The sequence below is a fragment of the Diabrotica virgifera genome, chromosome 2 (genome assembly GCF_917563875.1).
Source record: "Diabrotica virgifera virgifera chromosome 2, PGI_DIABVI_V3a".
Lineage (NCBI taxonomy): Eukaryota > Metazoa > Arthropoda > Insecta > Coleoptera > Chrysomelidae > Diabrotica > Diabrotica virgifera.
In genome coordinates this window covers 7546278-7573360 of record NC_065444.1, presented here as the reverse complement: position 1 = coordinate 7573360, position 27083 = coordinate 7546278, and the positions used below count along the sequence as shown (strand labels likewise).

The following is a 27083-nucleotide window of genomic DNA, read 5'->3' as shown; positions in this document are numbered from 1 at the left end:
AAATACGAGGAAGTAAAAGCAAATACTTCTTTTTATTCAATAGACCCATAGACTTGAATAAGATTTTACTTACATTAATTGCTCCACTGATTAATCTGCATCCAACAGCCACTGTAGTCTGTAATTTAAGAGGGCATTTTTGTCACCTACTAAATCATTTACTCATTCTATTTGGACTTAAGCTGAATTCAATTGTGATTTAAAAAAAATATGTTTAAATCAATGTACATCATTTTAATACAAACAAATATAATTTAAAATTAACAATCGACATATTTAATGAGTAGAGTATCGCCATCAATAAGAATTTTATCTCCCAAAAGCTTTTTTATCGTAACAGACATATCAGTTGATAAACTAACATTATCCTCTTTTGTGAAAAGTCTCAATTTCTTCTCATTTGCTTTGTTATTGTTGTTCTGCAATTTCATTTCTTCAGCTATAGCATCGATTGCTCTTCCAAGACTCCACTGGCTGGAAACAAACACAGGACAAGACTTTTCACAATAGGATACACTGAAATATACACGATCAACGGTTGGAATTGTTTTAAGACCTGTAGCTTTATTTTTTATCTTCATAAGCTGCACTTTGTTCGCCATCTCTCTGTTTTTTGGTTTCTTTTTCGCATCAGCTAGATTTTTTTCTACCTAAAATATAGAAACCATATTTAAACAAGCTGAAAATGCGAGCATTATCATAACGAAAACGTTGTTTATTTACGTATTTTAATTCATAATATGCAAAATTACTATTACGAAAAGTTGTTTAGAATTAAAAATTATGTTTAAATTTGCAATAATTATATCATTCTAATTTAAATGTTGTGAACTATAAAGATACTTTACTCAAAATTCCTATTTTTATATACCTCGTATAAAATTAATAAAATTTTATATGTGATGGTTGCATCATAAATCTTAGACCATGAAGAGCTTTTTATGAAGAATAACTTTTCTTCGTCAAATTAAAAATGCAAGAGTTATAAATGAAAATGATGATTTAAAATAAATCTTATTTTCGTTTTCAGCACCATCAAAACCTTAGGTTAGACGAAAATTAGCCATTCACCACACCGTGGTCAGTATCTTGAGAAATAAGCGATATTTTAAGAGTGCTACTCGTCTATAAAGTCACATAACTTTTTTCTTATTTCATACTTTGACTTGAAATTTTCCAAAAAACTTCTTCATGAATTATATCTTATTCTTGTGTTGGTGAAAATTATAAACTAAAAAGTTTGTCACTCAACTTTTTTAAATAAACATGAAACTAACGAAATCTGACGACAAAATGTTTAAAAATTAACAACTCCTCTTTTAAGTTGTTTAAACAGTTTGAATAAAGCACATTATTATCTAAATACTTTAAAGATGACACAGTAAAATTTTCAAAAGGAAATATTTACAGCGACCAAAGATAAAGTCCAGTGACCAGTGAGGTAAAGTCGAAAAATCACTAAAATTGATTTTTCGCTTTTTTGCATAAAATTTTATTTTTTAACATGTACCACCAAGTCTAGATAAAAATAAACTTCATATTCAGATTCAGCGGCATCGAAAATATAAAGAATCACCAAAATTGGTCATTCATCTTAAAGTTGATTTTCGTGGTCGGTATAACGTCATTTTAGGAGTTGCTACCGTTCGCCTAAAAATGGAACAGTCTATTTATCATTAAAGGGGAGGCCGTATACTCGTACAAACCTTTGTTGTTAATACATTATTGCTTTCAAAATATACTCAAATTGTATTTTTAAACATCTTATTTATTTTATATAATAATTAAATTCACTATAAAATGTCATTTATATTTTATTAATAGCTAATTTAAAATTTAGTTTGACATTCACGAAGTGTCAAACTTAAATGTAAACACCAAATATCCTATACTTTGCTTAACAAATTCAGATTAAAACTAGCCTACTTACTAATAGCAACGATTTCAGATGACGTTTAGTGTGTCAGAAGAAAATAAAAGGATTGTGACGTCACATTTTAGACTTTGAGGTCGGTTATCTCGAAGATGGTTAGAGATATCGAAATGCCGTTTTCAGATTTGAATTCAGAAGACAAAACTACATAAGAGTCCATCGGTAAATCGCCTCTAGGTATTATAGGAGCGGCGACGCAATAACACACAGACTTTGCGAATTTATAAACGAAAAGTTTTCGTTGAAAATAGTATAAACTCTATTATTGGATGTAATTTGAATTTTAATAATGTTTTAAAATCACATGAGATAAGAATAATGACAGAACACACATTAAAAGAAATGCAAAGTGGATTTAGAAGTGGTAGAGGTATACGATTTGGTGCTAATTGCAAAAACTGAAAAAGAACTTCACAGTAATTTGGAAATATGGAAAGAAGAACTCACTGGAAAGGAATAAAGATAAATATTAACAAAAGAAAAGTTATGCAGACAGGAGAAACAAGAAAAGAATTTAATATAAGGCGTTTAGAAGCCAAGGGATACAAGTGCAATTTTGGTACTTTTGAGAAAATCAAGTTTGAAGTTTAACATCTTTCCTAAATTCTATCGCTTGTTCTTCAAAATAGTTAGTGATTGGCTGGTCTTTTTTACTTTAAAAACTTTTTTGTAATAGTATAATTATATCAGATTAAAAAAACTTGGCATTTTACAAGCTATTTTAAAATAAGGAATAGCACTTATACACATTTTCTTCCAATTGTAATATGTACTTGGACTGTACTTGTATCTTTATTCTTTAAATACAATTTAATTAACAAAACACTGAATTTTTGTGAAAAAGTTAAAAATTGGTATATAATATGAAAAAAGTAGGAAACACAGTAAAAATAAACTTAACTAGTCATTATCGCTTTCAAAGCAGTTATCTGGTTCGTTGGGTTCTTCCTGAATATTATCCCAAGTGGCTTGATCTGCTCTTTAGAGCTCTTTAAAGAGCTCTTGTGATTAGTTTTTTTAAAATACCTCCAGAACGCTACCATTTAAAAAAACGAAAACTTGTATGCTTATTTATTCTCCAGAGATAAATCGATTCCATCTATTGCAAATGTATAGTAGTGGTCATAGGCGTCGGTTTTGGGCAGGGCAACAGTTATTTTATCGCATAACTTTTTTTTGTTGATCTTTTAAGCAATTTTGACCCTGGATTATTAAATTATGAGGTATTCTATTACTAAAAATTATTCTTACTTTAAGTCGGTACAATACACTGTATTCTATAAAAATCGATTTGAAAATATTTCGTTTTTTGAATTTGAAAAATATGTTCACAAAAAAAACTATTTAGAATAACGAAAACTTGTACCTTTATTTATTTTCCAGATATGAATCGATTTCATCAATTCCGAATTTCTAGTACCCATCATACGCATCCGTTTTGTGTAGTCATATTACAAAAAAAATTATGCGATAAAATAACCCTTGCCCTACCCAAAACGGACACCTATGACCGGTACTAGAAATTCGCTACTGATGTAATCGATTTATCTCTGGAAGATAAATAAGTTTACCAGTTTTCGTTTTTCTGAATAGAAGCGTTCTATAGGTATTTTAAAAAAACTAATTACAAGACTCCATCTTTAAAGAGCTCTAGCTCCCTTACGAAGCATTTTCGGACTAGATGAATTGAGTTCAATTGTCTTAAAATTATCTGAGGAATCTCCGGTCTTCATTTGTCGGAATATTTTCTGAACACCCTGTATGACTAACACTTATTTGGAGGCCAAGGGATATAAGCATACTTATATCCAATGGCTGCCAAATGATAAACAAATTATTTTCAGGATATAAGTGAAATATCCATATAATATGTCACTACTGGTTTTAAATTCACTTGTATCCTTTGTCCACAACATTAAAATGGGTATTGTCCAAGTAAAACATATTGTGGAATAGCTTTAAGCCGGTGAAATATGATATTCTTCAAATAAAGATATTAGTTCAAACGTTTAAGAAGCCTCTTTGAACTCATCTGTGTTTTTACGCCCAGACCTCCCATCGATTCACAAGTTTCGTGCAAAACGATAGTAGTTTTAGTTCGGTAGCAGTGTAGTGATTCGAGTGTTTTGTTTGCTGTAATTATTTTGAATATTGGTTTAGTATTTCGTTTGGAGAGTGTAAAGTGTTGATTATTGTAATTCAATTTATGTGAATAGTGATGTCGCGCCCGTAGTTAAATGTAAATATCGCGTACGATAACGCTGATATTGTAGAAATTGCCAGTGCTAGTGTGAATGTAATTACTAAAAAAAAAGTGCCCGTAAAGAAGATTCGAATTTAAATTCAAAAAAAAAAATAAATAAACGTCAACCAATAATTATGGAAAGCCAAAGAATAGTCAACAGACGTAATATGTACCTAACTAAATATAGGCAAGAAAATAAGAGAATTTATTATTTAGATGAAACTTGGTATGATACCCACGATACAGTAAAGAAAGGATGGACAGATGGTTCAAGCATGTGCATATCAGAAATGCCTGCAAATAAAGGCTCGCAGCTAATTATTATTGTACATTGCGAAGGAAGTGAGGGATGGGTTCCGAATGCTTTAAAATTATGTGGGAAGAAAATGGAAGATTGTAACGTTGACTACCACAAGAATATGGAAGCTGACATTTTTGAAGATTTTGGTTTGAAAACTCGCTGATCCCAAACTTGGAGAAAAACAGCGTAATAGTGCTTGACAACGCTTCCTATCATTCCTGACAGCTCACCAAAATACCAAATACATCTTCAAAGAAACCTGACCTGCAAAATTTTTTAATGGAAAATGATTTGTATTTCGAAGATTTTTACAAAAAAAAACAACTTATTGAAGTTCTACACACGAAGCAATTTAGAAAATTATATGCTCTAGAGAGTATTGCCGAAAAGCATGGACACACTATATTGAGACTTCCCCCGTATTTTTGTGTTTTCAATCCTATTGAGTTAATTTGGGGACAATTCAAACCAAGTACAAGGCGTTCAAATACATTTCCTAAATTTGAAAAAAGGTAATTGAGATAATTAAAAAAGAAGTAGCCAATATTACCAAAGTAGACTGGCAGAAAAGAATCGCCAAAGTGATCAAAGTGGAAGAATATTATAAGAAGATTGGGCACTTCCACATTAATGGTGGAAATAAATTTATTATTGAATTGGGCGATGATAGTGACAAAGAAAATACGGAAGAAGGAGAAAATGAGTTAAGTGTATCAGTATTTTAATTGTTGTGTTGTGCAATTCATTTTCCAAGCATAAGTGTAGTAAGTGTAGTAATGAAAAGACTCGGTTAAAAAAATATTTTTAGATTTTGTATTTTTAATAAATAAAAAAAGAACTGTATATAAAAGTTTTGAACTGTATTCCTAAAGTAATTTTAGATCTAACTGTGTTTTTATAAAGTTCTTTTAGTATCAATAATTCTAACAATCACAAGATTAATTATAAAAGCTATTCAACATCAGTTATTAAGAGGAAACAGTAGCGATCAACAGGTAGCGAAAACGCGTTCCAAGATTGCGGCTGTAATTTTGAATATTTTTTAGAGATATTTGGCACACGTATTCGTAATATAATAAAGAATGGCGGTACAGAGCCCAATTTGAAAAATATATTAATATGTGGAAATTACTCTGTAATTAAATACAATATTAAAAAAACGAGCCTGTACCGCTATTAAGAAGAACAAAAAAATACACTTTCTTCAAATAAACTTTTTTATCCGATGCCTAGATTTTGTGTCATTTTGGAACTACTAAAATTTTTTATTTCATTAGTAGTTCCAAAATGACACAAAATCTAGGCATCGGATAAAAAAGTTTATTTGAAGAAAGTGTATTTTTTTGTTCTTCTTAATGACGGTACAGGCTCGTTTTTTTAATTTTTTATTTAATTACAGAGTAATTTCCACATATTAATATATTTTTCAAATTGGGCTCTGTACCGCCATTCTTTATTATATTACGAATACGTGTGCCAAATATGTCGAAAAAATATTCAAAATTACAGCCGCAATCTTGGAACGCGTTTTAGCTACCTGTTGATCGCTACTGTATCACCTTAATGCAAGCATGCGGTAAGAGGGAGGGTCCCTGTGAGGTTAAATGTAATTAAAAAATTGATAAAATTAATTTTAACACATACGATGTTATGTCCTGCTTTAACGGTAATTACCAGAAAAAACCAGCTGCCGGCCTAATAGCTTAAAGAAGAACTACCCAAAGCTACAAATCTTACCTATTACACTATATAGGTTGCTTGAACAATACTGACTATCTATTTCTGTACTTATCTCCAACTTGACCAAAATTGCACTTATACCCCTTGGCTTCTAGACACCTCATATAGAAACTCAAGAAACAAAAATAGAACAATTTGAACCTTTTACATGCTTTGGAGTAAAAATAGACAAAACATGATCTCTAGAAGCAGAAATCAACAGCATAGTAGAGAAAATGATAAAACTGTATCATACAATGAACAAAAAATTTATATACAGAAAAGAAATATCATTGGATTGGATACAAAAACGAACTTTTGGCAGTGAATCATGGGTATCTACTAACAGAATAGCAAAAGCAAGATACAAACTATAGAGATGATGTTTTTAAGAAGAGTTAAAGGTTCTACCAAAACGGACAGAATAAGGAACGAACTGAAAATACAATCCACGTTGGAGTTTATAGAACAGATACAGCCGAGATGATAGGGTCATTTACCTTGGATGAAAGATACCATACCAGTGAAAAAAGTGTGTTTTTATTTTTTAGAAACTGAATTATGATACATAGACTTACCTGTTTGTCAACAACTGCTTTAGCTTCATTAAAAATCCTTACAGGAGCTGCATACTTCTCTTTTTCTTTGTTCAAAGTTTCTTCATCTTTTTCTTTGCACTCTGCCAAGTGTCTATGTTGAACACAAAAGTGTTGCTTACATCTTTTACATATTAGAGCTACAATACTCCGTTCTTTGCAGTGAGGATGAGAACAAATATAAACATTTTCTATTTTCTTTAGTTCATCCTCAGAGAGAATTTTTGAAACTTCACATTCTTGCGCATGGATTGTAAAATGGTCTGAACAAAAGGTTTTTCCACACTTACAATTTAAAGGAAGGAAATCAAGTTGTTTGCATTGTGGATGTGCACATTGCTTGCCGATATCTGGCAATTCCATTATATCTAAACTTATAAAATTAGTGTAATGATTATATTCCAAACTATTATTGATGCTCGCTAAGATGAGACAGCATAATATCACTCCACTTCTGTTCTTGTTCTTTCAAAGTCAGATGAATGTCTCCTGAATCAGCTTCTGGATCTGCTAGTTCCCAGGTTGGTACTGCAATGTCGTCTTCTGGAAGGGTATCTGATCTCCAGGCGTCGTCTATTAAATCAACAAAGTATCCTTCGATTGCTACTTGGCTGTCCATCTAAAAAATGCATTGTAATCAAACTACTGGACATTGAAGCACTAGTCATTTGAAATGTGGTATTACTGAAGGTTACTTAGAATAGCATGGACACAGAAGAAAACGAAGACGGAAGTACTGAGAGAAATTGGCAAATACGAAATAATAAACACAATAAAAATAAGAAAGTTACAATATCTGGGACACGTAATGAGGGGAGAGCTATATGAAATGCTAAGACTGATAATACAGGAAAAGATAAGAGGCGGAAGGAGTATATCAAGAAGGAGAGTGTCATGGTTGAAGAATTTAAGGGACTGATTTAAATGCAGTTTTATAGAATTCTTTAGAGCAGCGGTGGATAGAGTAAAGATAGTGATGATGATGATAATATGATATCTAACATCCGATTGGGAAACGGCACTAAGAAGTATCAAGCTATAAATATAATGTAATGAACAAAGGATATTTTAGCAACATTGTAACACGCAAGAACAGTTAATCAAAAATCTAACCTTCTATTTAACACTTTAAATTAAATTTATATATGGAAAACAACTATACAAATATTATAATTAAATAAAATAATATTAATCTAACTTTACCTTACATTCAATTCAAAATTCAATATTTTTTCAAACTGTCAAACCCTGTTTGTTTGTCATCCTTCTCTGTCATCTATCTGTCAAAGATTTAAGCATACACCTAATAGATGTCGTTGTAGTCATCACACTTACGAGGGGTGTTTGAAAAATACATTTTAAAAGTTGCCAATATTGACAAACAGTAAGTTTGATCGATACAAATGAATTAAGTAGTTTTTGATGATGTACGTCCCAAGACAATGTACTCAAAACACCCAAGGGCATATAGATTATGGAATTCCACTGATAGCGAAGACTGCAGATTATCGAACTAGCTATACAAGAGGGCACAGTTTTATTCCACCAGTTCCCCAGGAGTTCGATTGTGTAGGTAAAAAGTGTTTGTATTATTATAGAGACAAACTGTTCTATTAAACTGCCCCCATGTGTCCATTTCGATATGGAGATAGAGATAATTTTTGGCAATGCTGAACTAATAAATATATTTATTATAATAATAGGTATATTATCATGATGAATATTGTCTACTACATAATAACGGAAGAAATGTTCACCTGTGGTTTTTATAGATTTTAGTCGGTACCTCATGGTGGTATTTACATTGTTGTCATATCTTTCGTTTTTCTGGAAATCTAATCTTATTTTTATTTCAAATATGGAACACGCAGTAGGTATATATTTTTTGCAAGTTGTTCATTTTCAAGTTATAAACAATTTACAACCGAATTAAACGGAAAATTACGATTTTCAAAACTCAAAAACACGAGTAAAAATATTATTCTTGAAATATAAAGTGCCTAAATTCGTGCTTCTCATAAGCACTTCATTAACAAATTAAAAAACAATGTTTTAGAAGAAAACATGCTAAAAGTTCTTAACGGGAGTTGATAGAAGCTTGTATTTTGAGCCTTGAAAATCGTATTTTTTTTAGTTTAAATTTGTTTATAACTCGAAAACGATCAACTTTAGAGAGAAACTACAAGAGATCTTTTTTGTTTTGTGTAAAAAAACGCAAAAAATACCTATACAGAGTGTTCCATTTGAAATAAGAAAGTTCATTAAATTTTCAGAAAAAAAGGAAGATCTGGCAACAATGTAAATACCACCATAATATCGGCCCCATCACAACACTGCTACTCACCAAAACCTATAAAACTCGTGCAAGCCGTTTTCGAGATAATTGAGGCGTTCCATAAAGCTGTAACGAGGTCGTTGCGTTTTTGCTCCAGGCACCGATCAGTCGAAGAAAAGAGTTCGCTTTTTAAGACATTTTTATTTGGAATCAAAACATACGAAAACAAGAATGTGTGTGTACTTTGTACGCACGTAAGAAGTTATACTTCTACTACATATTATGTGATTTTTAAGACAATACCAAAAATTTAAAAAAATAAAAGAATAAAACGCACACAAACACATTGAAAAATGCCACAAAGAAAAAATTATTTCTGAACGATAATAATTGTTGGCAAAAATTTTAAATACGCATTTTCTGAAAAAAAAATATATAACAAATATACTTACAATCATAACATGCATAAAAAAATAAAACTTGCATCGGGAATTGAACCCGTGAATTTCGTGGCACTTTGATTCGTAATCGAAGCGTAGACTCACTCGTCCAATCCCACATTATTTATCAAGTGGAAAAATACGGTAACTGAACGTTTTACTGTTTGACAGTTGTTTTGAAAATTAAATTATGTAGTTTAAATTTTGTGGAAGAAAATATAAAAATATAACAAAACAGTAAGAAAACAATATATTAGATGAAGATTGGTAGAACTTTTGTTGGTAATCAAATTAAGTATGTAAATCAAAGCATTACATACCTACTAGATAAATAAATCTACGCCAAAAAATCATAATTTAAAAATAAAAATCGAACCTAATTTGGGATTTCTCTCTAAAATCCGCATTCTTGAGAAAATAAATGTATGTATTTCAACCTAATCCAAATGTATAATTACAATATGATTATAATAAAAACTACTTACCAAATTAGAATGAGTTTTCCTTGTCCAAAATAGTCCAAAAGTCCAAAAATATAGGTATATGAAAACTATTTAAAAAGGCTGTATAACTATTAACTAACTTTTGTTTGTTGTTTCTTTTCACACAAATTTTAAAACGCAACAACCATAAATAATCTAACTACAGCTGTGCCACAGCCGCCATATTGAATAATTTTTGACATGTCGTTTGAACATCCAATCAGAACAAAGTTATAATGCGCATGCGCCCGGTCGCTAGGTTTTACCATATAAAAATTCACCCTCTATCGCCGGTAAAGAAGTATAACTTCAAAAATAATTAGCCTCAATTACTCGTTAATTTCGTTAATAAAATATATTTATAATCTACGCATCGAGCTTTCGGTTCAGGCCGATGTCACGATATTTTGTACATGAATGAATGATTTTGACGGTCGCGTGAAATAGGATTTGCTTTTATTAATACGACGTGAATATATAAGGAAAGGGAGACAAGGTAATCTCGCTCAGCTCGCCAGATGAAAAGACATATTAGGGATATAAGATCACCGCTCGTAAAAGGATAGGTAAGAGGAAAACTGTCGGATTCGTTCAGCTCGCCAAAACGACAGCGGAAAATGGTCGGGAAATACTACCTACATAAACTCACCTCTTATACCTCGCTGTTGTTTATTATTCTTCGGTCAACGCTCCAAGAATAATAATCAACTAGCTTTTCGATCCGACTTTTATATCGTCCAAGACAGTACAAAATCACGTTTTACTTAATTCATTGGCGTACTTTAGACGATAAAATTATATTATCGTCACAAAGCTCACTCGGTATATTTATTGTATAATTTTTGAAATAAAATGTACTAATGTATTTAGTTTCTTTTTACAGAGAGTACACACTAAAATAAATCCGGAACTACTAACAACTGATATACTAATTAAAAACGATGTTGTTTCTACAAGCAAGCGGGACTTTTCTATTAAATTTAAGGAAAATGACGTGCTGGCCAACTATCCAAGAGCTACTGTTAACCAAGAAGTACAGTACATCAGAACACTTCAAGAAGCAGTAAGTAGAAAATAAAAACATTTTGTAGACCTTTTCTACGTATTGATTTTACTTTCAGATTTAACCATACTACTCTCATACTACATCTTCTTCTTTTTGTATAAACATGACTCTGTCTGTTTTTTTCAATGTGCCTCTAGTCGTTCCATCGTTTTCGTGGGCTTCCTATTGGGAACCGTCTCTCGCTGTTTTGGCTACCCTATTACTTGTCATTCGGCTTATGTGGTCATTCCATTCTATTCTTCTGTTTTTTAAACGAGGAACAAACGTTTTTTTCTTTTTTAAACGAGGAACAAATTCTCGCTAGAGGAAGAATTCATGGTTACGATTTACTGGGTGCAACTTACCATCCAGCTTATGGAGTAGCAACCTATGTACGAAACAAAATAGAAAATGCACACATATGTTCTACATCAGACATAAATAACATTCATACGGTTACCATACAAATTGGCGAAATTACTGTCAGCAATATTTATAAACCACCGGCAGTCCTGTGGCCTCCGCATGTTATTCACGCCCACCCACACCCCTCAGTGTATGTTGGAGATTTTAACAGCCATCACGAACTCTGGAAGTATAGACAAAGTGATCAAAACGGCGAGGCTTTGATAAATTGGAGCGAAGGGGCTGGCACGTATTTAGTCTTTGACGCTAAAGATAGGGGAACTTTTCGATCTGCAGCCTGGAGGCGAGAATACAACCCAGACCTATCCTTTGTCTCCACAAACGAAAACAATCAACCCCTGGCAGCTTCACGTACAGTGCTCCCAGATTTTCCACATAGCCAACATAGACCAGTTGTAATAGAAGTTGGCATCAAAATACCAATAATAACATCTTTCCCTCGACCTAGGTGGAACTTTAAAAAAGCAGACTGGGCGACTTTTACTGCGAGATTGGACAAATGTCTCGGATGGATAACCCCAACACGTACAAACTATATGAGGTTTGTTGGCGCAGTTATATCTACAGCGAAGAAAACTATACCCAGAGGATATCGTAGAGATTATGTCCCAGGATGGGATGAAAAATGCGAAAAATTGTATCAAGAATACAACGAAAGCCAAGACCGAGAAATTGCGGACGAACTGCTGCACAGTTTGGATGCAGCCAGACGGCAAAAATGGATGGAAACTGTGGAAAAACTAGACTTTAGTAAATTAAGCAGAAAAGCGTGGTCCTTACTTAGAAAACTTGGTAGTAGCAGACACTCAACTAGAGACAAAGTACCAATAGTTCCCAACAGAGTGGCCTCCCACATTGTAGCAAACTCAAGGGCACCTAGAGATCGTGACCACACCACCAAAGTAAAACAAGACCTAAAAATATTAAAGTCTGCATGCCCGCCTACATCTGAATACTCTGACGAGTTTACTCCAGAAGAAATTACCTCAGCAATATCAGAAATTAAATCTGGAAAGGCACCCGGCTCCGATAAAATACATCCAGAATTTTTACTCCATTGTGGCAAATATGCTAGGAAATGGCTGGCTGATTTCTACACAGATATATTAAAATCAGGAGAAATCCCCCATTTCCTTAAAAAGGCCTCCATTATAGCCATATTGAAACCAGGAAAAGCAAATGATCAACCCCAAAACTACCGACCGATTGCACTGCTGAGCTGTGTCTATAAACTGTTGGAACGCTTAATCCACAACAGAATTAGTAACACCATATTGAAGGTGATACCTATTGAGCAAGCAGGGTTCAGACCTAACCGCAGCTGCACAGATCAGATCCTATCCCTAACAACACATATCGAAGCAGGTTTTCAAAGAAAGCAAAAAACATCCGTTGCTTTCATTGACCTATCAGCTGCATACGACACCGTCTGGAGACAAGGACTAATCTGCAAACTGATCCGTGCCATCCCGTGCCAAAAGGTAACCAAACTCATTGATAGCATGCTCACCGACAGACCTTTTCACGTCACAATGGGCAACTTAAGAAGTGTCCAAATGAAGCTCAGCAATGGACTGCCACAGGGATCTGTTTTGGCACCCTTACTCTTTAATTTATACATCGCGGACCTACCTAGGACAACTTCGCAGAAATTTGGGTACGCTGACGATTGGGCCATTGCAGCAAGACATAATAACATGAATGTTACAGAGACAATACTGACGGATGACCTTGCTGTTATGGGTGAATATTTTCGCAAATGGAGGCTACGGCCCAATGCAACGAAAACTGAAGTGTGCTGTTTCCATCTTAATAATGCCCAAGCCAACAAAAAACTCTCCGTTCACTTTGAAAACAGACTACTCGCTCATAACTCAACACCAAAATATCTTGGAGTGACTCTTGACAGAACCTTAAGTTTTAAGGAACACCTACAAAGAACGGCAGAAAAACTGAAGACGCGAAATAATATAATCCAAAAGCTATGTAGCACCACATGGGGGTCCTCAGCCTCCGTACTCAGATCATCCGCTCTCGGACTCGTATACTCGGCGGCTGAATATGCTTCGCCGGTATGGCTCAATAGCAAACACACGAAGATCATTGACACCCAATTAAACCAGACAATGCGAATGATCTCAGGTACAATTCGACCAACACCGAACTATTGGCTTCCCATTCTGAGTCACATTCCACCGCCTAAACTAAGAAGAAGTCATTCTCTTCTCAGAGAATATCGAAAAATCGAGGCTAACCATCAACTACCCATCCACCATGATAAGCTTGATATCGAAATGAAAAGACTGCGCTCCAGATATCCCCCATTGTTAAGGGCCACCTCCCTACATCAGGAACATTTCGACCTCACCAACGCTTGGAGAAGACAATGGGAGAGCGACTCACCACAGGAATCACACCAAATGGCCTGTATCGATCAGAAACCGCCAGGCTTTGAACTGCCCCGCAATACATGGACGGCGCTGAACAGAATAAGGACAGGGACCGGTAGATGTGCTGACAGCTTGCATAGATGGGGAAAGGCCCTTACTCCTGAGTGTGATTGTGGTGCGCAACGGCAGACCATCCGCCACATTATTGAGGAATGCCCCCGAAGGCGATACCCTGGAGTTTTCGATGAGTTCCTGAATGCGACCGAAAATGTTTTACAGTATATTAATACATTAGATGTTCGTTTGTGATACTTCATGTAGTGTTTTATATACTTTTTTTTTAAATTATTTGTTCTTGTTGTATCTATGCCATACGATAAATAAATAAATAAATTCTTCTGTTTCTTAACCAATTATTAATGTTATCCACCTTGCATCTCCGTCGTATATCTGTACTTCTAGCTCTGTCCCATAGAGTCTTACCATCGATTTTCGAAGGGTTTTCATCTCCGCTGTTTCGAGCAATCTTTTTGTCCTCTCTGTGTCGGGTCGTGTTTCTGCAGCGTATGTCATTATTGGTCTGTCTGTTTTGTAAATCTGCCTTTCATTTCTTTTCCGATATTTTTATTTCTTCATATTGTGTCATTCAGGCAACCTGCGGCTCTATTTGCTCTATTCACTTGATCTTCCACTTCTGTTTCGAGCCTTCCGTAGCTAGATAGTGTGATGCCTAGGTATTTAAACACCATCACTTGTTCTATTATCTGACCTTCCAGCTCCAATTTACATCTTATTGGATCTGCTGTTATAACCATACATTTTATCTTTTTTGAGGAAATTAACATGTTAAATTTTCTGGCGGTTATGTTAAATTGGTGCAGCATACGTTGTAAATCATCTTCACTTTGAGAGATTAGTATTGCATCGTCCGCATAGCAGATTATTTTAAGTTGTTTTTCTCCCATTTGGTATCCTTTTTAGGTCTTATTTTTTTTATTATTTCGTCCTTGATCAGGTTGAACAATAAAGGACTTAAAGAATCCCCCTGTCTTATCCCATTGCAGGCTTCAATTGGGTCAGTTAGTTCATCTTCCACTTTTACTTTTATTGTGTTGTTCTGGTAGATATTTTCGATCGTTTTAATTATTCCTCTCAGTTCCTCTAAGGAGAAAATTTACTCATCCCATATATCTACGGTATTAAGAGGATTGAGCTCTGGTGGGACTCTGTCCGTGTTATCGAGTCATAGGCGACTTGATATGCTGGAATATCTCCCAAAAATTGTCGTACAGATCTGGCCGTCGAAAGTAGTACAGCTTTCTGCATGGTCATATAGAAATGTTCAATTAGACCCAGCTTTTTTTGTTTTCTAGGAGTTTCTTCGGAATGACTCCACTAGTAGAGACCATAATTAATAGGTATTTTCTGGGCCCTTTGCATTCTCCATTGTCTTCGTAATTGAATTTCCAGATCTCTGTACTTCGATCTTTTCAGTATATTATTTAGGATGCTGGTTATTGTTGTTAGGTATCACCAAATCAATGAGTGTTGTTTGTCTCGTTAATTTATTAACTGATACAAGATCTGGTCTATTATGTGCTACTGTTTGGTCTGTGAGCACAGTGCGGTCCCAGTATAGCTTCTATGGCTGTCGGAATGTATTATTATGGGAGTTTGTTTGGAGAAGTACCAGTTTGATGGCTATCTCTTGATGAATGATCTTTTCCACTAAGTCATGCCGTTCGTTATACTCAGTTGTAACAAATGCCTGGCAACCCCCGGTAATATGTTAAAATATTTTAATTTTATTATTATTATTATTTTATAATATATTACCATTTTTATATGTTTTAGTTGACAAAAGATATATCACATTCCGTTCCACCTAAAATATCAGAAATGAAAGAAAGCTATCAAGGAATTCCATATAGAATGAATATAAGGGAAATAATACCTCCAGCAATCTCAGGAATTTGCGAAGTAAGCTATTTTTATGTATTATTATAGGTTGTAATATTCAATTTTTATCATTTTTTTCGCCATTCACAAGCAAGGCATGAAGCATATTATTGTTCACAAAAGGATACAAATTTTCCATAGATTTCGGAGAAACATCAATAAGACTCTTCTTAGTCAACAGTGCCTTCTTCCTTCTTCGTCTTCTTAATGTACCATGTTCCAAGGTTCTTTAACCAGAATGTTCTTTTTCTTCCCAGACCTCGCTTTCCAAATATTTTTCATTGTAAGAGGGCATATCTGGATTCATTTCGCATAATGTGTCCGAAGTATTGTAATTTTCGAAATGCTTCTAATCTTCTGTACATATCTTCGTTCAAGGTCCACGATTCAACACTTATCCCGTGGTTGTTGGTTTATTCTTCATTTATTATGATGCCGAGGTAATTTTAGTGCGTCACTTTTCCTACTGGGTTTTTGTTGATGTAGAGCTGACCTGTTATATTTTGCTTGCTAATTATCATGAGCTTTGTCTTCCTTATTCCTTATTGGGACCGTGCAAGTTCGGAAAAGCGACACCTGGTTTCATAGATCGGCAACATTTTTCGCACTTTTAATTATATTGGCCAATCATATTGGTCCTGGTTGCTGGATCATTGTCAAGGCCGTAGCCCAAAAAAAATTATAAAAAGAAAAAGTAAGATTTAGGTTATGTTATTAAAAGGTAAACAATTGTATGTAGTAAATAAAATTAATTATTAAGATGCAGTACTGCAGGCAAAATACAATTAATTAAATATACTTTTATATTATAATAATTGCATATCATATCAATATTGTGAGTAACATATAATTTTTCTTCTTCAATGACAGTAGGTATGAAATATACGTCAATTTGACAATTTCAATTAACAATGAATTATTTAAGAAAGTTGCAAGATTTCTCCGCTATTCGCGCTCGCGCACGATCGTTTCTCGTATCCCCTCCAAGTACTTGCACACCGCGAATATAATATTTAGGTCGGAAAACAATAATTGACAGGGCAAGGACAAGGCAAGGCCAATATCATTTATTAATCATAATAATCCCAAATATTACACATTTAGGTATTTTTATACTTTTTTACCCACACGCAGAAAAAGATTTAATTGGTTTAATTATGAAATACCTGATAAGTTTACTAAATAATAATTATCTAATTCAGTGGTTCCCAACCTTTTATGTCTGGCGACCCACCTTCTTATGTTTTTCATATTCGCGACCCATCCCTGAAATCTGTCCGCGACCCACTAGTGGGTCGCGACCCACCGGTTGGGAAACGCTGATCTAATTGAAATAATGCCACAGTTGGTCGAGAAGTTATATCACCTAAATGTAACCATATTTTATATAGTCATATAACACATTTTTTTATGTTTCAGATCAGCGGCATCGGAAGACCCATCCAACGTGCGATACCACCAAACGAAGTTGGAGCTTGGAAATACTTAGATATCTATATGACGAACAACAAATTACAGTTCATACCTTACAACGAAGAACAAATTGCGCAAGCAAAATCTGATTTGCCGACATTCTACAATACTTCTGGAGTTTATAAAAAATCGGAGAGGAAAGTTCCGATGTCAGCAACAGGAAATAAGTCCATTTATGATAAAATGGTGTTCAAATATCAATTTCCGATTAAAAACTTACGTAAAGCACAAGCAAGAGTGCCCCATAGGTATGTAAGTCCACGATGAAGAAAAAAAATATCCTATAGATATTGCCCTTCTATATTATTTACAAAGCTTAACAGACCTTGAAGGCCTAGGGCTAAAATACAATTAATATAATTCTTATACAGTGTGGGCCAAAGAAAACAGTCCACCTCGATATTTGGCAGTAGTTACTAGATTTTAAGAAAATGCCGAAACAGGTCGATTTTTGATTTAAGGGGGACACGTTTTTATGGTACATACATCTGTCTTTTGTCTACCCTCTCCCTTCCACTTCCCCCACCCCTTATTTTTAAATAGGGAATAGGGGTCGTATGCTAGCTCATTTGAAAGGTTGTTTAATTCTCTATTCAGTAATATAAACATTAACATAATTATTTATACAGCGTGTCCAAGAAAAAAATATTTTAATTAGATTTATTGGCACAAAAAGAAGAATGTATGTAATTTATTTAATTCAAAATACATTATACTGCTGTCACAAAATAGAAAAAAAAAAAGATTTTTGATAAATAAACATTGCTTTTCGTTTAATTTCAATGTTTTCATCTGACTCTTGGTAGGTTGAATACGTTGAATATTGAATTTAAGCAACAAACAATGTTTATTTATCAAATAAACATTTTTTTCTGTTTTCTGTCAGTAGTAGAATGTATTATTTTGAGTTAAATAAATTACATACATTATCAAAAATCGACCTGTTTCGGCATTTCCTTAAAATCTAATAAATACTGCCAAATATCGAGGTGGACTGTTTTCTTTGGCCCACACTGTATATTACAAAACTTGTATCAAATGGGATGACTTCTTGTCCAATCATGCCACTTGCCTACTAAATTGACTTACTATTCTCCTCCAATCATCCATGTTTATTGCTCTTTCTTTCCAACCATTAATTTTATCTATTCTGATATATTCCTGTACGCTATATTTCCCTCCATATACAGCGTGTCTACTTGAGTTGGAAACATATGGGAAACTTTTTTATTATTAATTTTACGAAAAAAAGTTATTCTTTATAAAAAGTTCTGCATGCCCCAAAACCTAAGATTCAATTATCAGATATCAAATTTTCTCAATATTATACGAGGTATATCAAAAAATATGAATTTCGGCTAAGGGTAAAGTACCTTTATTTCTCTCAATATCGAAAATTCTTATGATAAAAAGTTGTTTGGAATTAAAAACTAAGATGAAATATGCAATTACATGCTTCTTATTGAAAAAAAAATATTTTTCTCAAATTTATGGATACCCAACATCGTGTTTAATTATTACAAATATCATAACTCGTTTATTATTCATTTTACGAAAAAAAGTTATTCTTCATAAAAAACTTTGCATGGTCTAAAATCTAAGACACAACCATGATATATCAACTTTTATTAATTTTATACGAGGTGTGTCAAAAAATATGAAATTCGCTCAATATTATAGCACCTTTATATTTCACAGTATTTCAATTAGAAGGATGTAATTGCATATTGACACATAGTTTTTAATTCTAAACAACTTTTTTAATAACCGTTTTCAATATTGTGAAAAATAAAGGTACTTTACTCTTGAGTGAAATTCATATTTTTTGACATAACTCGTATAAAATTAATAAAATGTCATATCTGTTGGTTGAATCTTCGGTCTTAGGACATACAGAGATTTTTATAAAGAATACCTTTTTTTCGTAAAAGTAATAATAAAAGAGTTATCGTATGCGTAATGAATAAAAACGAAGTTTTTTTTTTCTCTGATTCTGGCTTTGGTTTAGAACTAGAACCTTTAGCCACGTAATTGTATAACTTATCACTAAGTCAGGGGAGTAATGTGTACTGTGTGTGTTGAGTAAGTGTCTTGTTACTTTGCAAAGTCGACGTCATTGTCTTTGCAAAGAGACGCTAATTGTTTCCGAACGTCTGCGGTCCCTCCGGTGAGTACCGATCCCACAACCCCACAAGGACAGAAACTATTTTTCACTTATTAATTTATAATAAATGAAAAATCTCTGCCCCTGGTAGGATTCGAACTCCCGACCTTTCGTTTAAAAGGTAGGCGCTCTTACCACTGCGCCACAGAGGGGTTAAAAAAAACGAAGTTAGTATCAATAAATTTGAGAAAAATTTGGAAAATTTTTTTTTCCAATTAGAAGCATGTAATTACATATTTGAGCTTGGTTTTTATTTCCAAACAACTTTTCATAATAAGAATTTTCGATATTGAGAGAAATAAAGGTACTTTACCCTTAGCCGAAATTCATATTTTTTGACATACCTCCTATAATATTGAGAAAATTTGATATCTGATAATTGAATCTTAGGTTTTGGGGCATGCAGAACTTTTTATAAAGAATAACTTTTTTTCGTAAAATTAATAATAAAAAAGTTTCCCATATGTTTCCAACTCAAGTAGACACGCTGTATATACCTCTGAGCGTTTTTCTTTTCTATCTTTCCAATTTCTCCGTAATTGCCTTATTTCTTGTCCATACTTCGCTACCACACATCACTGTAGGTCTTATTACCGTTTTATATATCCTTAACTTTATTTTTCTCGATACATATTTGGATCTTATCAGTGGTCGTATTTTTTATTTCCCTTTAGACAATCTGGTATTCAGTTCCCATTCTTCCTGACCTTTCTCTTCTATAATAAATAACCTCCAGATACGTAAATGGACCACTCTCTCAAAATTACATTTCCTTGGTTCATTAAATATGAAAGTAAATAGCTTGAGTGAGATAGAATCTCCTTGTCTAACCTCTCTCTATAGTTTTATCTTTTGTTTTTACTTGCTATGTTGCATTGTAATATGTTGGTAATCAATTTTATTGTTGCTTAAAGCAGCGGTCCGCAACCTTTTTGATATTGCGACCCCAAAATTAAAAAAAGAAATATGAGCGACCCCAGAAAAAAAATCACTAAACTTTAATTATCCTTCATGTTGTACTTAGTTGTTTTTTAATGTTGTTCTGAAGCTATTTCCTTGTGGCATTTTTATAATGAACTATTTTAAATGGGAAATAAGCCACAATTTTACCAAAAAAAAAAGAATGTGTGTGTACTTTGTACGCACGTAAGAAGATATTCTTCTATTATATAATAGGTAATTTAAACGAAGTAAATAAACTTAAAAGGTTATTTCTACTTATTTTATTTAAAAATCAAACTAACTTTCTTATCTACCACTTTCAAAAAAAAGGAGAATATCTTCAAAAATTATATAATAATATACTTACAATCATAAAATCTATAAAAAAAAAATAAAAAAATAATAAGTTGCTAATAACGTCTACCGCGCCGTACGAAAGTTGACGCCATTTCAAACTGCACCAAACTCTCGTATACGTCATGTGGGAATATACACAAACTAAACGTTTACACCATAAATTTATATGAATTTAATAAAATTATTAGTTTGATTTTTGTCGAAATAAAATACAACAAAATATAGAGTAAGAAAACGATACATGAGATGAAGATTTGTAGAAAGTTTGTTCGTAATCAGATTATGTAAATTAAAGCATTGCCTACTAATAGGTAACTACATTATTTTGTTTACATTTTCCAAATAGATAGGTATTGAAACTATTAGGTATTTCCAACTGAAACATTTAGAATTACGTACCTGCGGCTTTTCAAAACTATTTAAAAAGTCACTATAATTATAAATTTGATTTTATTTCTGTCCACACATCAATAAAAACTAATACCGATAACCTCCATATTGAACAATTATTGACAGATCATTTCAAAATTTCAACACCCAATCAGAGCCCGTATAACAACTAATACCATACTGTCGGAGTGCGCATGCGCGCGGATCAGTCAAATTTTACCCTCAATCGATTCGCCGCTAAAGAAGAATATCTTCAAAAATGAATTTATTAACGTTTCGACGCCCAAGTCGGGTGTCGTCAAAATTATATGAGTATTATTTTGTATTTTGACAACGACACCCGACTTGGGCGTCGAAACGTTAATAAATTCATTTTTTTTGGTAAAATTGTGGCTTATTTCCCATTTAAAATAGTTCATTATAGCGGTTTTTATTTCGTAAATTATGTTGAAGAGTTTATTGATTTTGGAAAGTAATATTAGAGCAAACTATGCATTTAACATAATATTTATGATGGCATTAACTGAGACAAGCAATTATTTTAACATTTTATTTAAAAAAAAATAGGTACTTACATATACGTAAGTTTACAAACTAATGTCAACCTTGTGTTTGCACACTTGCAGTCAGTATATTAATTCTTGGTGATATATTATCAGAAAGAGACACCCTCAAATCAGGTTCTACGTTAAGTCTGGAGCGATATTTTGTTTTTATAGCAGTCAATGTGGAGAAAGCTGTCTCGCACAGGTATGTAGATGCGAATGGCAGCAATTTCAGCAGAGATGTTTTGTATAACAGTGGATATTCCTTTTCCATCATTATCCAGAACTTGGATAGATCCGTGGTTTTGAAAATAGATTGAAGGCTTTCATCGAACAATAAATCGATCAGCTGCTCCTTTTCTTTTAAGTTCATCTTCACAGTGTTAAGATCACAAGTGAATGGACTAATTATCCATTCGTCGCCGTGTGACGTATCTGGGAATCGTATTACCAAGTCTTGCTTAAAGCTTGTAAGATGCATGATGATTTTGGTTTTAATTTCGAGCTTTTTTACCTTCGAGCTTTATATTGTTTTCTTCAGAAAATTTTTCCAAACATGCAAACATCTCGTAGTTTTCAGCACTGATTTCGTCTATCCACAAACTTATTTTCCTACAAAAAGCTTTTATTTTGTTAGCCAAAATCAATACATTTGAACTCTTCCCTTGCAACGATTGATTTAAATCATTAAGTTTTTCAAAAATGTCCGAAAGATAGCCAACCGTTGCCAGCCAATTTTCATTCAAGAAATATTCCGCTAGCTTTGATTCCCGTTCAAGTAGAAATATTCTGATTTCATCTTTGAGATCAAATACACGTCGGAGTATTTTTTCCTCGCGATAACCACCTGACCTCCGTATGTAACAGTAAATTTTCGTATTCTGATCCCAATTCGCGACACATTATTTTGAAAAGGCGACTATACAATAGTGTTCAATGCGCGAGCTTTAATAAAATTTATTATTGTTACGACTTGTTCCAACACTTTATTTACATCTGGTTGCAAATGTTTTGCTGCAAGGGCTTCACGGTGAATCATACAGTGAACAAAGCCTACGTGAGGTGCAATCTGTTACTTTTGCTTTGAATCCTGTTCGGGAGCCGGTCAATGCAGCTGCGCCGTCTGTACACACAGATACACAATATTCCCAATTTATATCATGGATTTCAAAAAAGGTATGAACTGCATTAAAAAATGCTTCACCAGTTGTTATTCCTTGTAACGGACGGGACTGGATAGGACGTACAGACGTAATTATTTTCAATTCTCTCCATTTTAAGGACATTGTGTAAGTAAAGAGAGGTTATATTTTAAGAATAAACCTTAATAAAATTTGATAAGTACAGGACCTTGTTGACTTTTTTACATTTTTGACGACCCCATAAAGATCTTTCGCGACCCCAGGGTTGCGGACCGCTGGCTTAAAGCATTAAGGATTACACAAATTTCTATGGACTCAAAGGCCTTCCCGTAATCTACCATTGCCATCAAGCTATCTATAGTGCTATATTCTATTCGTTTGGTTTTTCGATTAGTGTTCTTATTACTTGCGTAAAAATTAATTATCTTTGGTGCTAGGTATAACCTTTTCTAAACATTTCTTTGTTTTAGTTCGTCTATATTTTTTTGCCTGGCGTTTATAAGTTTTCTTCTTTGTGTTTTGGTGTTAATTCTTATCTTAATCATCTTCTTAGCATTCTGTGATGTGATCGTTACCTGTGTTTATCATTACTGTATCTAATGTAAAGTTTCTGTCGTTGCGTAATATGTAGTTTATTTCATTCTGTGTTATCCAATTTAGAATTTGCTAGGTCCATATTCTCTTTTCTGCTTATTTTTTATTCTATGTCACATGCTTTTCATTCGGTTGTGGATAATTATTGTCGATTATTTTGTTCATACATCAAAAAGGGTGGAGTTTAACAGTGGCGTATTTTAAGCTCCATATTTTATATTATCTTTTTAATTATTTATTAGTAATTTATGTTAAGTATTTTATTTCAGTGGAATGCAGTCAGAACACCAAGGCAAGTATATCTACCAAACCTACTCGGATATGTACCCATACACTGGCGAGAGTGGACAAATTTGCCATAACTTTAATTCAGATGCTGGACCCTGGCAAAATCTGTGTCCTCCCGGAATGTATTCCACTGACTACAGCCATATTGGATCGGGTTGGCCGGTCAGAGCAGTTATTAATGCTGGCGAAAAAAGAGAGCTTAGATATTGTAAACAAAAGTGTTAATTTATCTACAGCAAAGAACATACATGAAGTCAACTTGAAAAATCCAATGTAATTTGTTACATATATATTTATATACCTAATTATTTCTTGTCAGTTACAACCAATTATCAAATCGTAATAACTACTAAATAAATTTAGTTTTGTTCATCTACTAAATATGTTGATTTTCTTCTTTCTGGTTCATTGTCCAAGCATACATACTTCAACTTTTGTAAATACCCTGTATAACATAACAAACCTTTATATTTTTGTGGTGAAGTTAACAGGATTTCGAATATAAAATAAAATATAGGGTGTTCCATTACAAAAAAACATAAGTTTGGTCTGCCACTGTGTTATCGAACACCCTGTAACATTCTAACTAATTTTGTAATGTGAAGCTCAAAGTTGGATAGAATTTTTGTTATTAACTTTTATTACTATCTATTACTATAGCGGATCTATCGAGCTTTACCCTACTAATCAATCACCATGTAGAGTCATCAGAACTTGTGGTGTACCTACCCTACAGGTGTAGGGTACACCACAGGCAGGTCTGATGACTCTATAATGAAGAAACATATCTCAACTGATGGTGGTGGCCCCTGAAGCAAATTAAATCTTAAGCTGTCCCTCGTTGCTCAAATTATGTTTTCTCTCGAATTTATAATATTTCTCTTTCGTTCGTCCTTAGAGTGATCCATTTATTTTCTCCTCTCATTTCCATATAGGTACTTTGTTTTTTCTTGATTTATAATCAGGCTATATTTTCTAGCTCCTTAAAATTTTGTAAACATTTTTCAAATTTCTACTCTCGTACGTGTCAGAAGTACCAAGTTATGTGGAAACCTATGCACTGTTGTCTTTTGTTCAGAATCATCGTGTCGCTTGTGTGGATCTTGGCTCCTCTAATACTGGTTAATTAGCTGGTTAATTAGCAAAATTCATGGAAAAGTTATTTACCAGCAATTTTATTGCTGGAATCGAATTATAAGATCCTATATATTATTAATCTAGGTATGCAAAGTCCGCAGATAGTGTGCTACTTTTTTTATAAACAAAATGGCGCCGAAAAATCGTATTTTTTTCAATTATTGCTCTATAACTCCGTAGATTTTCACTTTACAACAAAAACACCCAAATAAAAATTCACCGCAATTAAATTCTGCATAGAGATATGTTTTTCCCGATTTGCTCCGACGAAAATTTTCCTCGGAAAATGCGGGTTTTCCCAACAAAAACTCTAATTTTCAAATAAAGTTTTAGGTAAGTAAATATTAATCAATAATTAAATAACTTAGTGACATCAAAGCTTTCTTGGTATAGATTGTAATTCCAAAAGCCGGTGAAAATTAAGCGAATATTTTAGCAACAGTTTACGATCGCAATAATAACCAAAATAATCATGATACATTGATCAAACTTATAAAGATTATAAAGATTAGATGCTTATTTAATACTTTATCGACAAAATATAAATTTTTCGTTTTTTTGCATAATTTTTAAATTTTGAAAAAAAAAATAGTTATAATACGCTGGTCTAATTAGTAAAGTACAAAGAAAGGTTATTTACCAGCAATTTTATTGCTGGAATCGAATATTATGATCCTATATATTAATAATATAGGTATGCAAAGTCCGCAGATAGTGTGCTACTTTTTTTTATTAACAAAATGGCGCCCCCAAATCGTGTTTTTTTCAATTATTGGTTTATAACTCCGAAGATTTTAACTTTACACCAAAAACACTCAAATAAAAATTCACCTCAATTTAATTCTACATAGTCATGTTTTTCCCTATTTACTCCGACTAAAATTTTCCTCGGAAAATGTGGGTTTTCCCAACAAAATCTCGAATTTTCAAATACATTTTTTGGGCAAGTAATTATTTATCAATAATTAAATAACTTGGTGAAATAAAAGCTTTCTTGGTATAGATTATAACTGCAGAAGCCGGTGAAAATTAAATGAATATTTTAGCAACAATTCAATTGTTAATTAACAATTTACTGTCGCAATTACAACCAAAATAATCATGAGACATTGATCAAACTTAGAAAGATTATAAAGATGTGATGCCTATTTAATATTTTGTCGACAAAATATAAATTTTTCATTGTTTTGCATAATCTTTAAATGTTTAAAAAAATAGTTATAAACAAATTAACATTTCTCAGAAACTGTTTAGTATATTCTAATTTAAAAAAATACTTAAAATGCGTATTTCAAAGGTCTTGAAAATGAATGCTTTAAAAAAAATTTCCAACCATTTGCAAAAAAGTTATGAAACATCAAAGTAAATATACGATTGCTCCGTTGTTTATAATTTGTTTAATTGAAGACATGAGTTGATAAAGGTGCTATGTCCATTTTTTTCAAAAAATGACTTATTTGTATATTTGGTTACCTAAAGTCGTAATACAACCCCTGAATAACTCAAGATTCTTAAATTGTTAATAATAAGGATTATTTTAATTGATAAAGGTACTATGTCCTATGACTAAGTACCCTTTTTTATTAGATAAAGGTGCTATGCCCATATTTAAGGACATAGCACCTTTATCCACTAGATAGTGGGAAAGTTTTATTTACATGGTAGGTGCCATGTGACATTTTAAGGTTATGTTTGTTGTTTATCACATCTTTCAACATGGGTTCGAGAAGTAAAAGAATGTTAGAATTAGTAAAAAACAAGAAAATATGTGTTTCAAATAAAAGTAAGTCCGAATAGAGAATTTTTTGTAGATAGAAACTGTATTTTGTACTTCTCTAGAGGTCAATACCAATGCGGTGATTTTGGAGCAGCCAAGCACTAGTGGACTTCAAAAGAAGGTCAACTCTAAAGCAGGTAAGCATATTAAAAAATTTTTTACTACCTTTATTAATTAATCATCTCTTTTTAATAACAATTTACCCCCTCTGCGATTCAATTTTTTATTTAAAAAAATATAAATATAATATACATTACTTGAGTTATTATTACATACATACCTACCTATGTACATAAATTAAATTTTTAGACTATATGGATAATTGTACTGATGAAAGTGTTACATCAGGCAGCGAATATTCCCCTTCCAGTGAAGAAGATTCAGAAGAGGATTCTGATAACTCAAATATTTCTTATTCGACGAGTCTCATAAACAAATATCCGGATGATGATAGAGTCAAACG

General features: G+C 32.9%; 2 protein-coding genes across 2 annotated transcripts; one reads left to right on the top strand and one right to left on the bottom strand.

Moving 5' to 3' along the window:
- Nucleotides 1-219: 219 nt before the first annotated feature.
- LOC126879432 (AN1-type zinc finger protein 1-like) lies at nt 220-8108 on the bottom strand. Its single transcript, XM_050642445.1, has 3 exons — nt 7998-8108; nt 6777-7413; nt 220-650 (listed from the first exon to the last, which is right to left on the bottom strand). Exons 2-3 carry the CDS (start codon nt 7155-7157, stop codon nt 261-263), a joined length of 771 nt encoding a protein of 256 aa, XP_050498402.1. The 5' UTR covers nt 7158-7413; nt 7998-8108; the 3' UTR covers nt 220-260.
- A 111-nt stretch (nt 8109-8219) lies between these two features.
- LOC126879433 (uncharacterized) lies at nt 8220-24087 on the top strand. Its single transcript, XM_050642447.1, has 5 exons — nt 8220-8363; nt 10875-11054; nt 15707-15832; nt 17231-17532; nt 23688-24087. The coding sequence occupies exons 1-5, from the start codon at nt 8220-8222 to the stop codon at nt 23929-23931; spliced, it is 996 nt and encodes a 331-aa protein (XP_050498404.1). The 3' UTR covers nt 23932-24087.
- Nucleotides 24088-27083: the final 2996 nt, after the last annotated feature.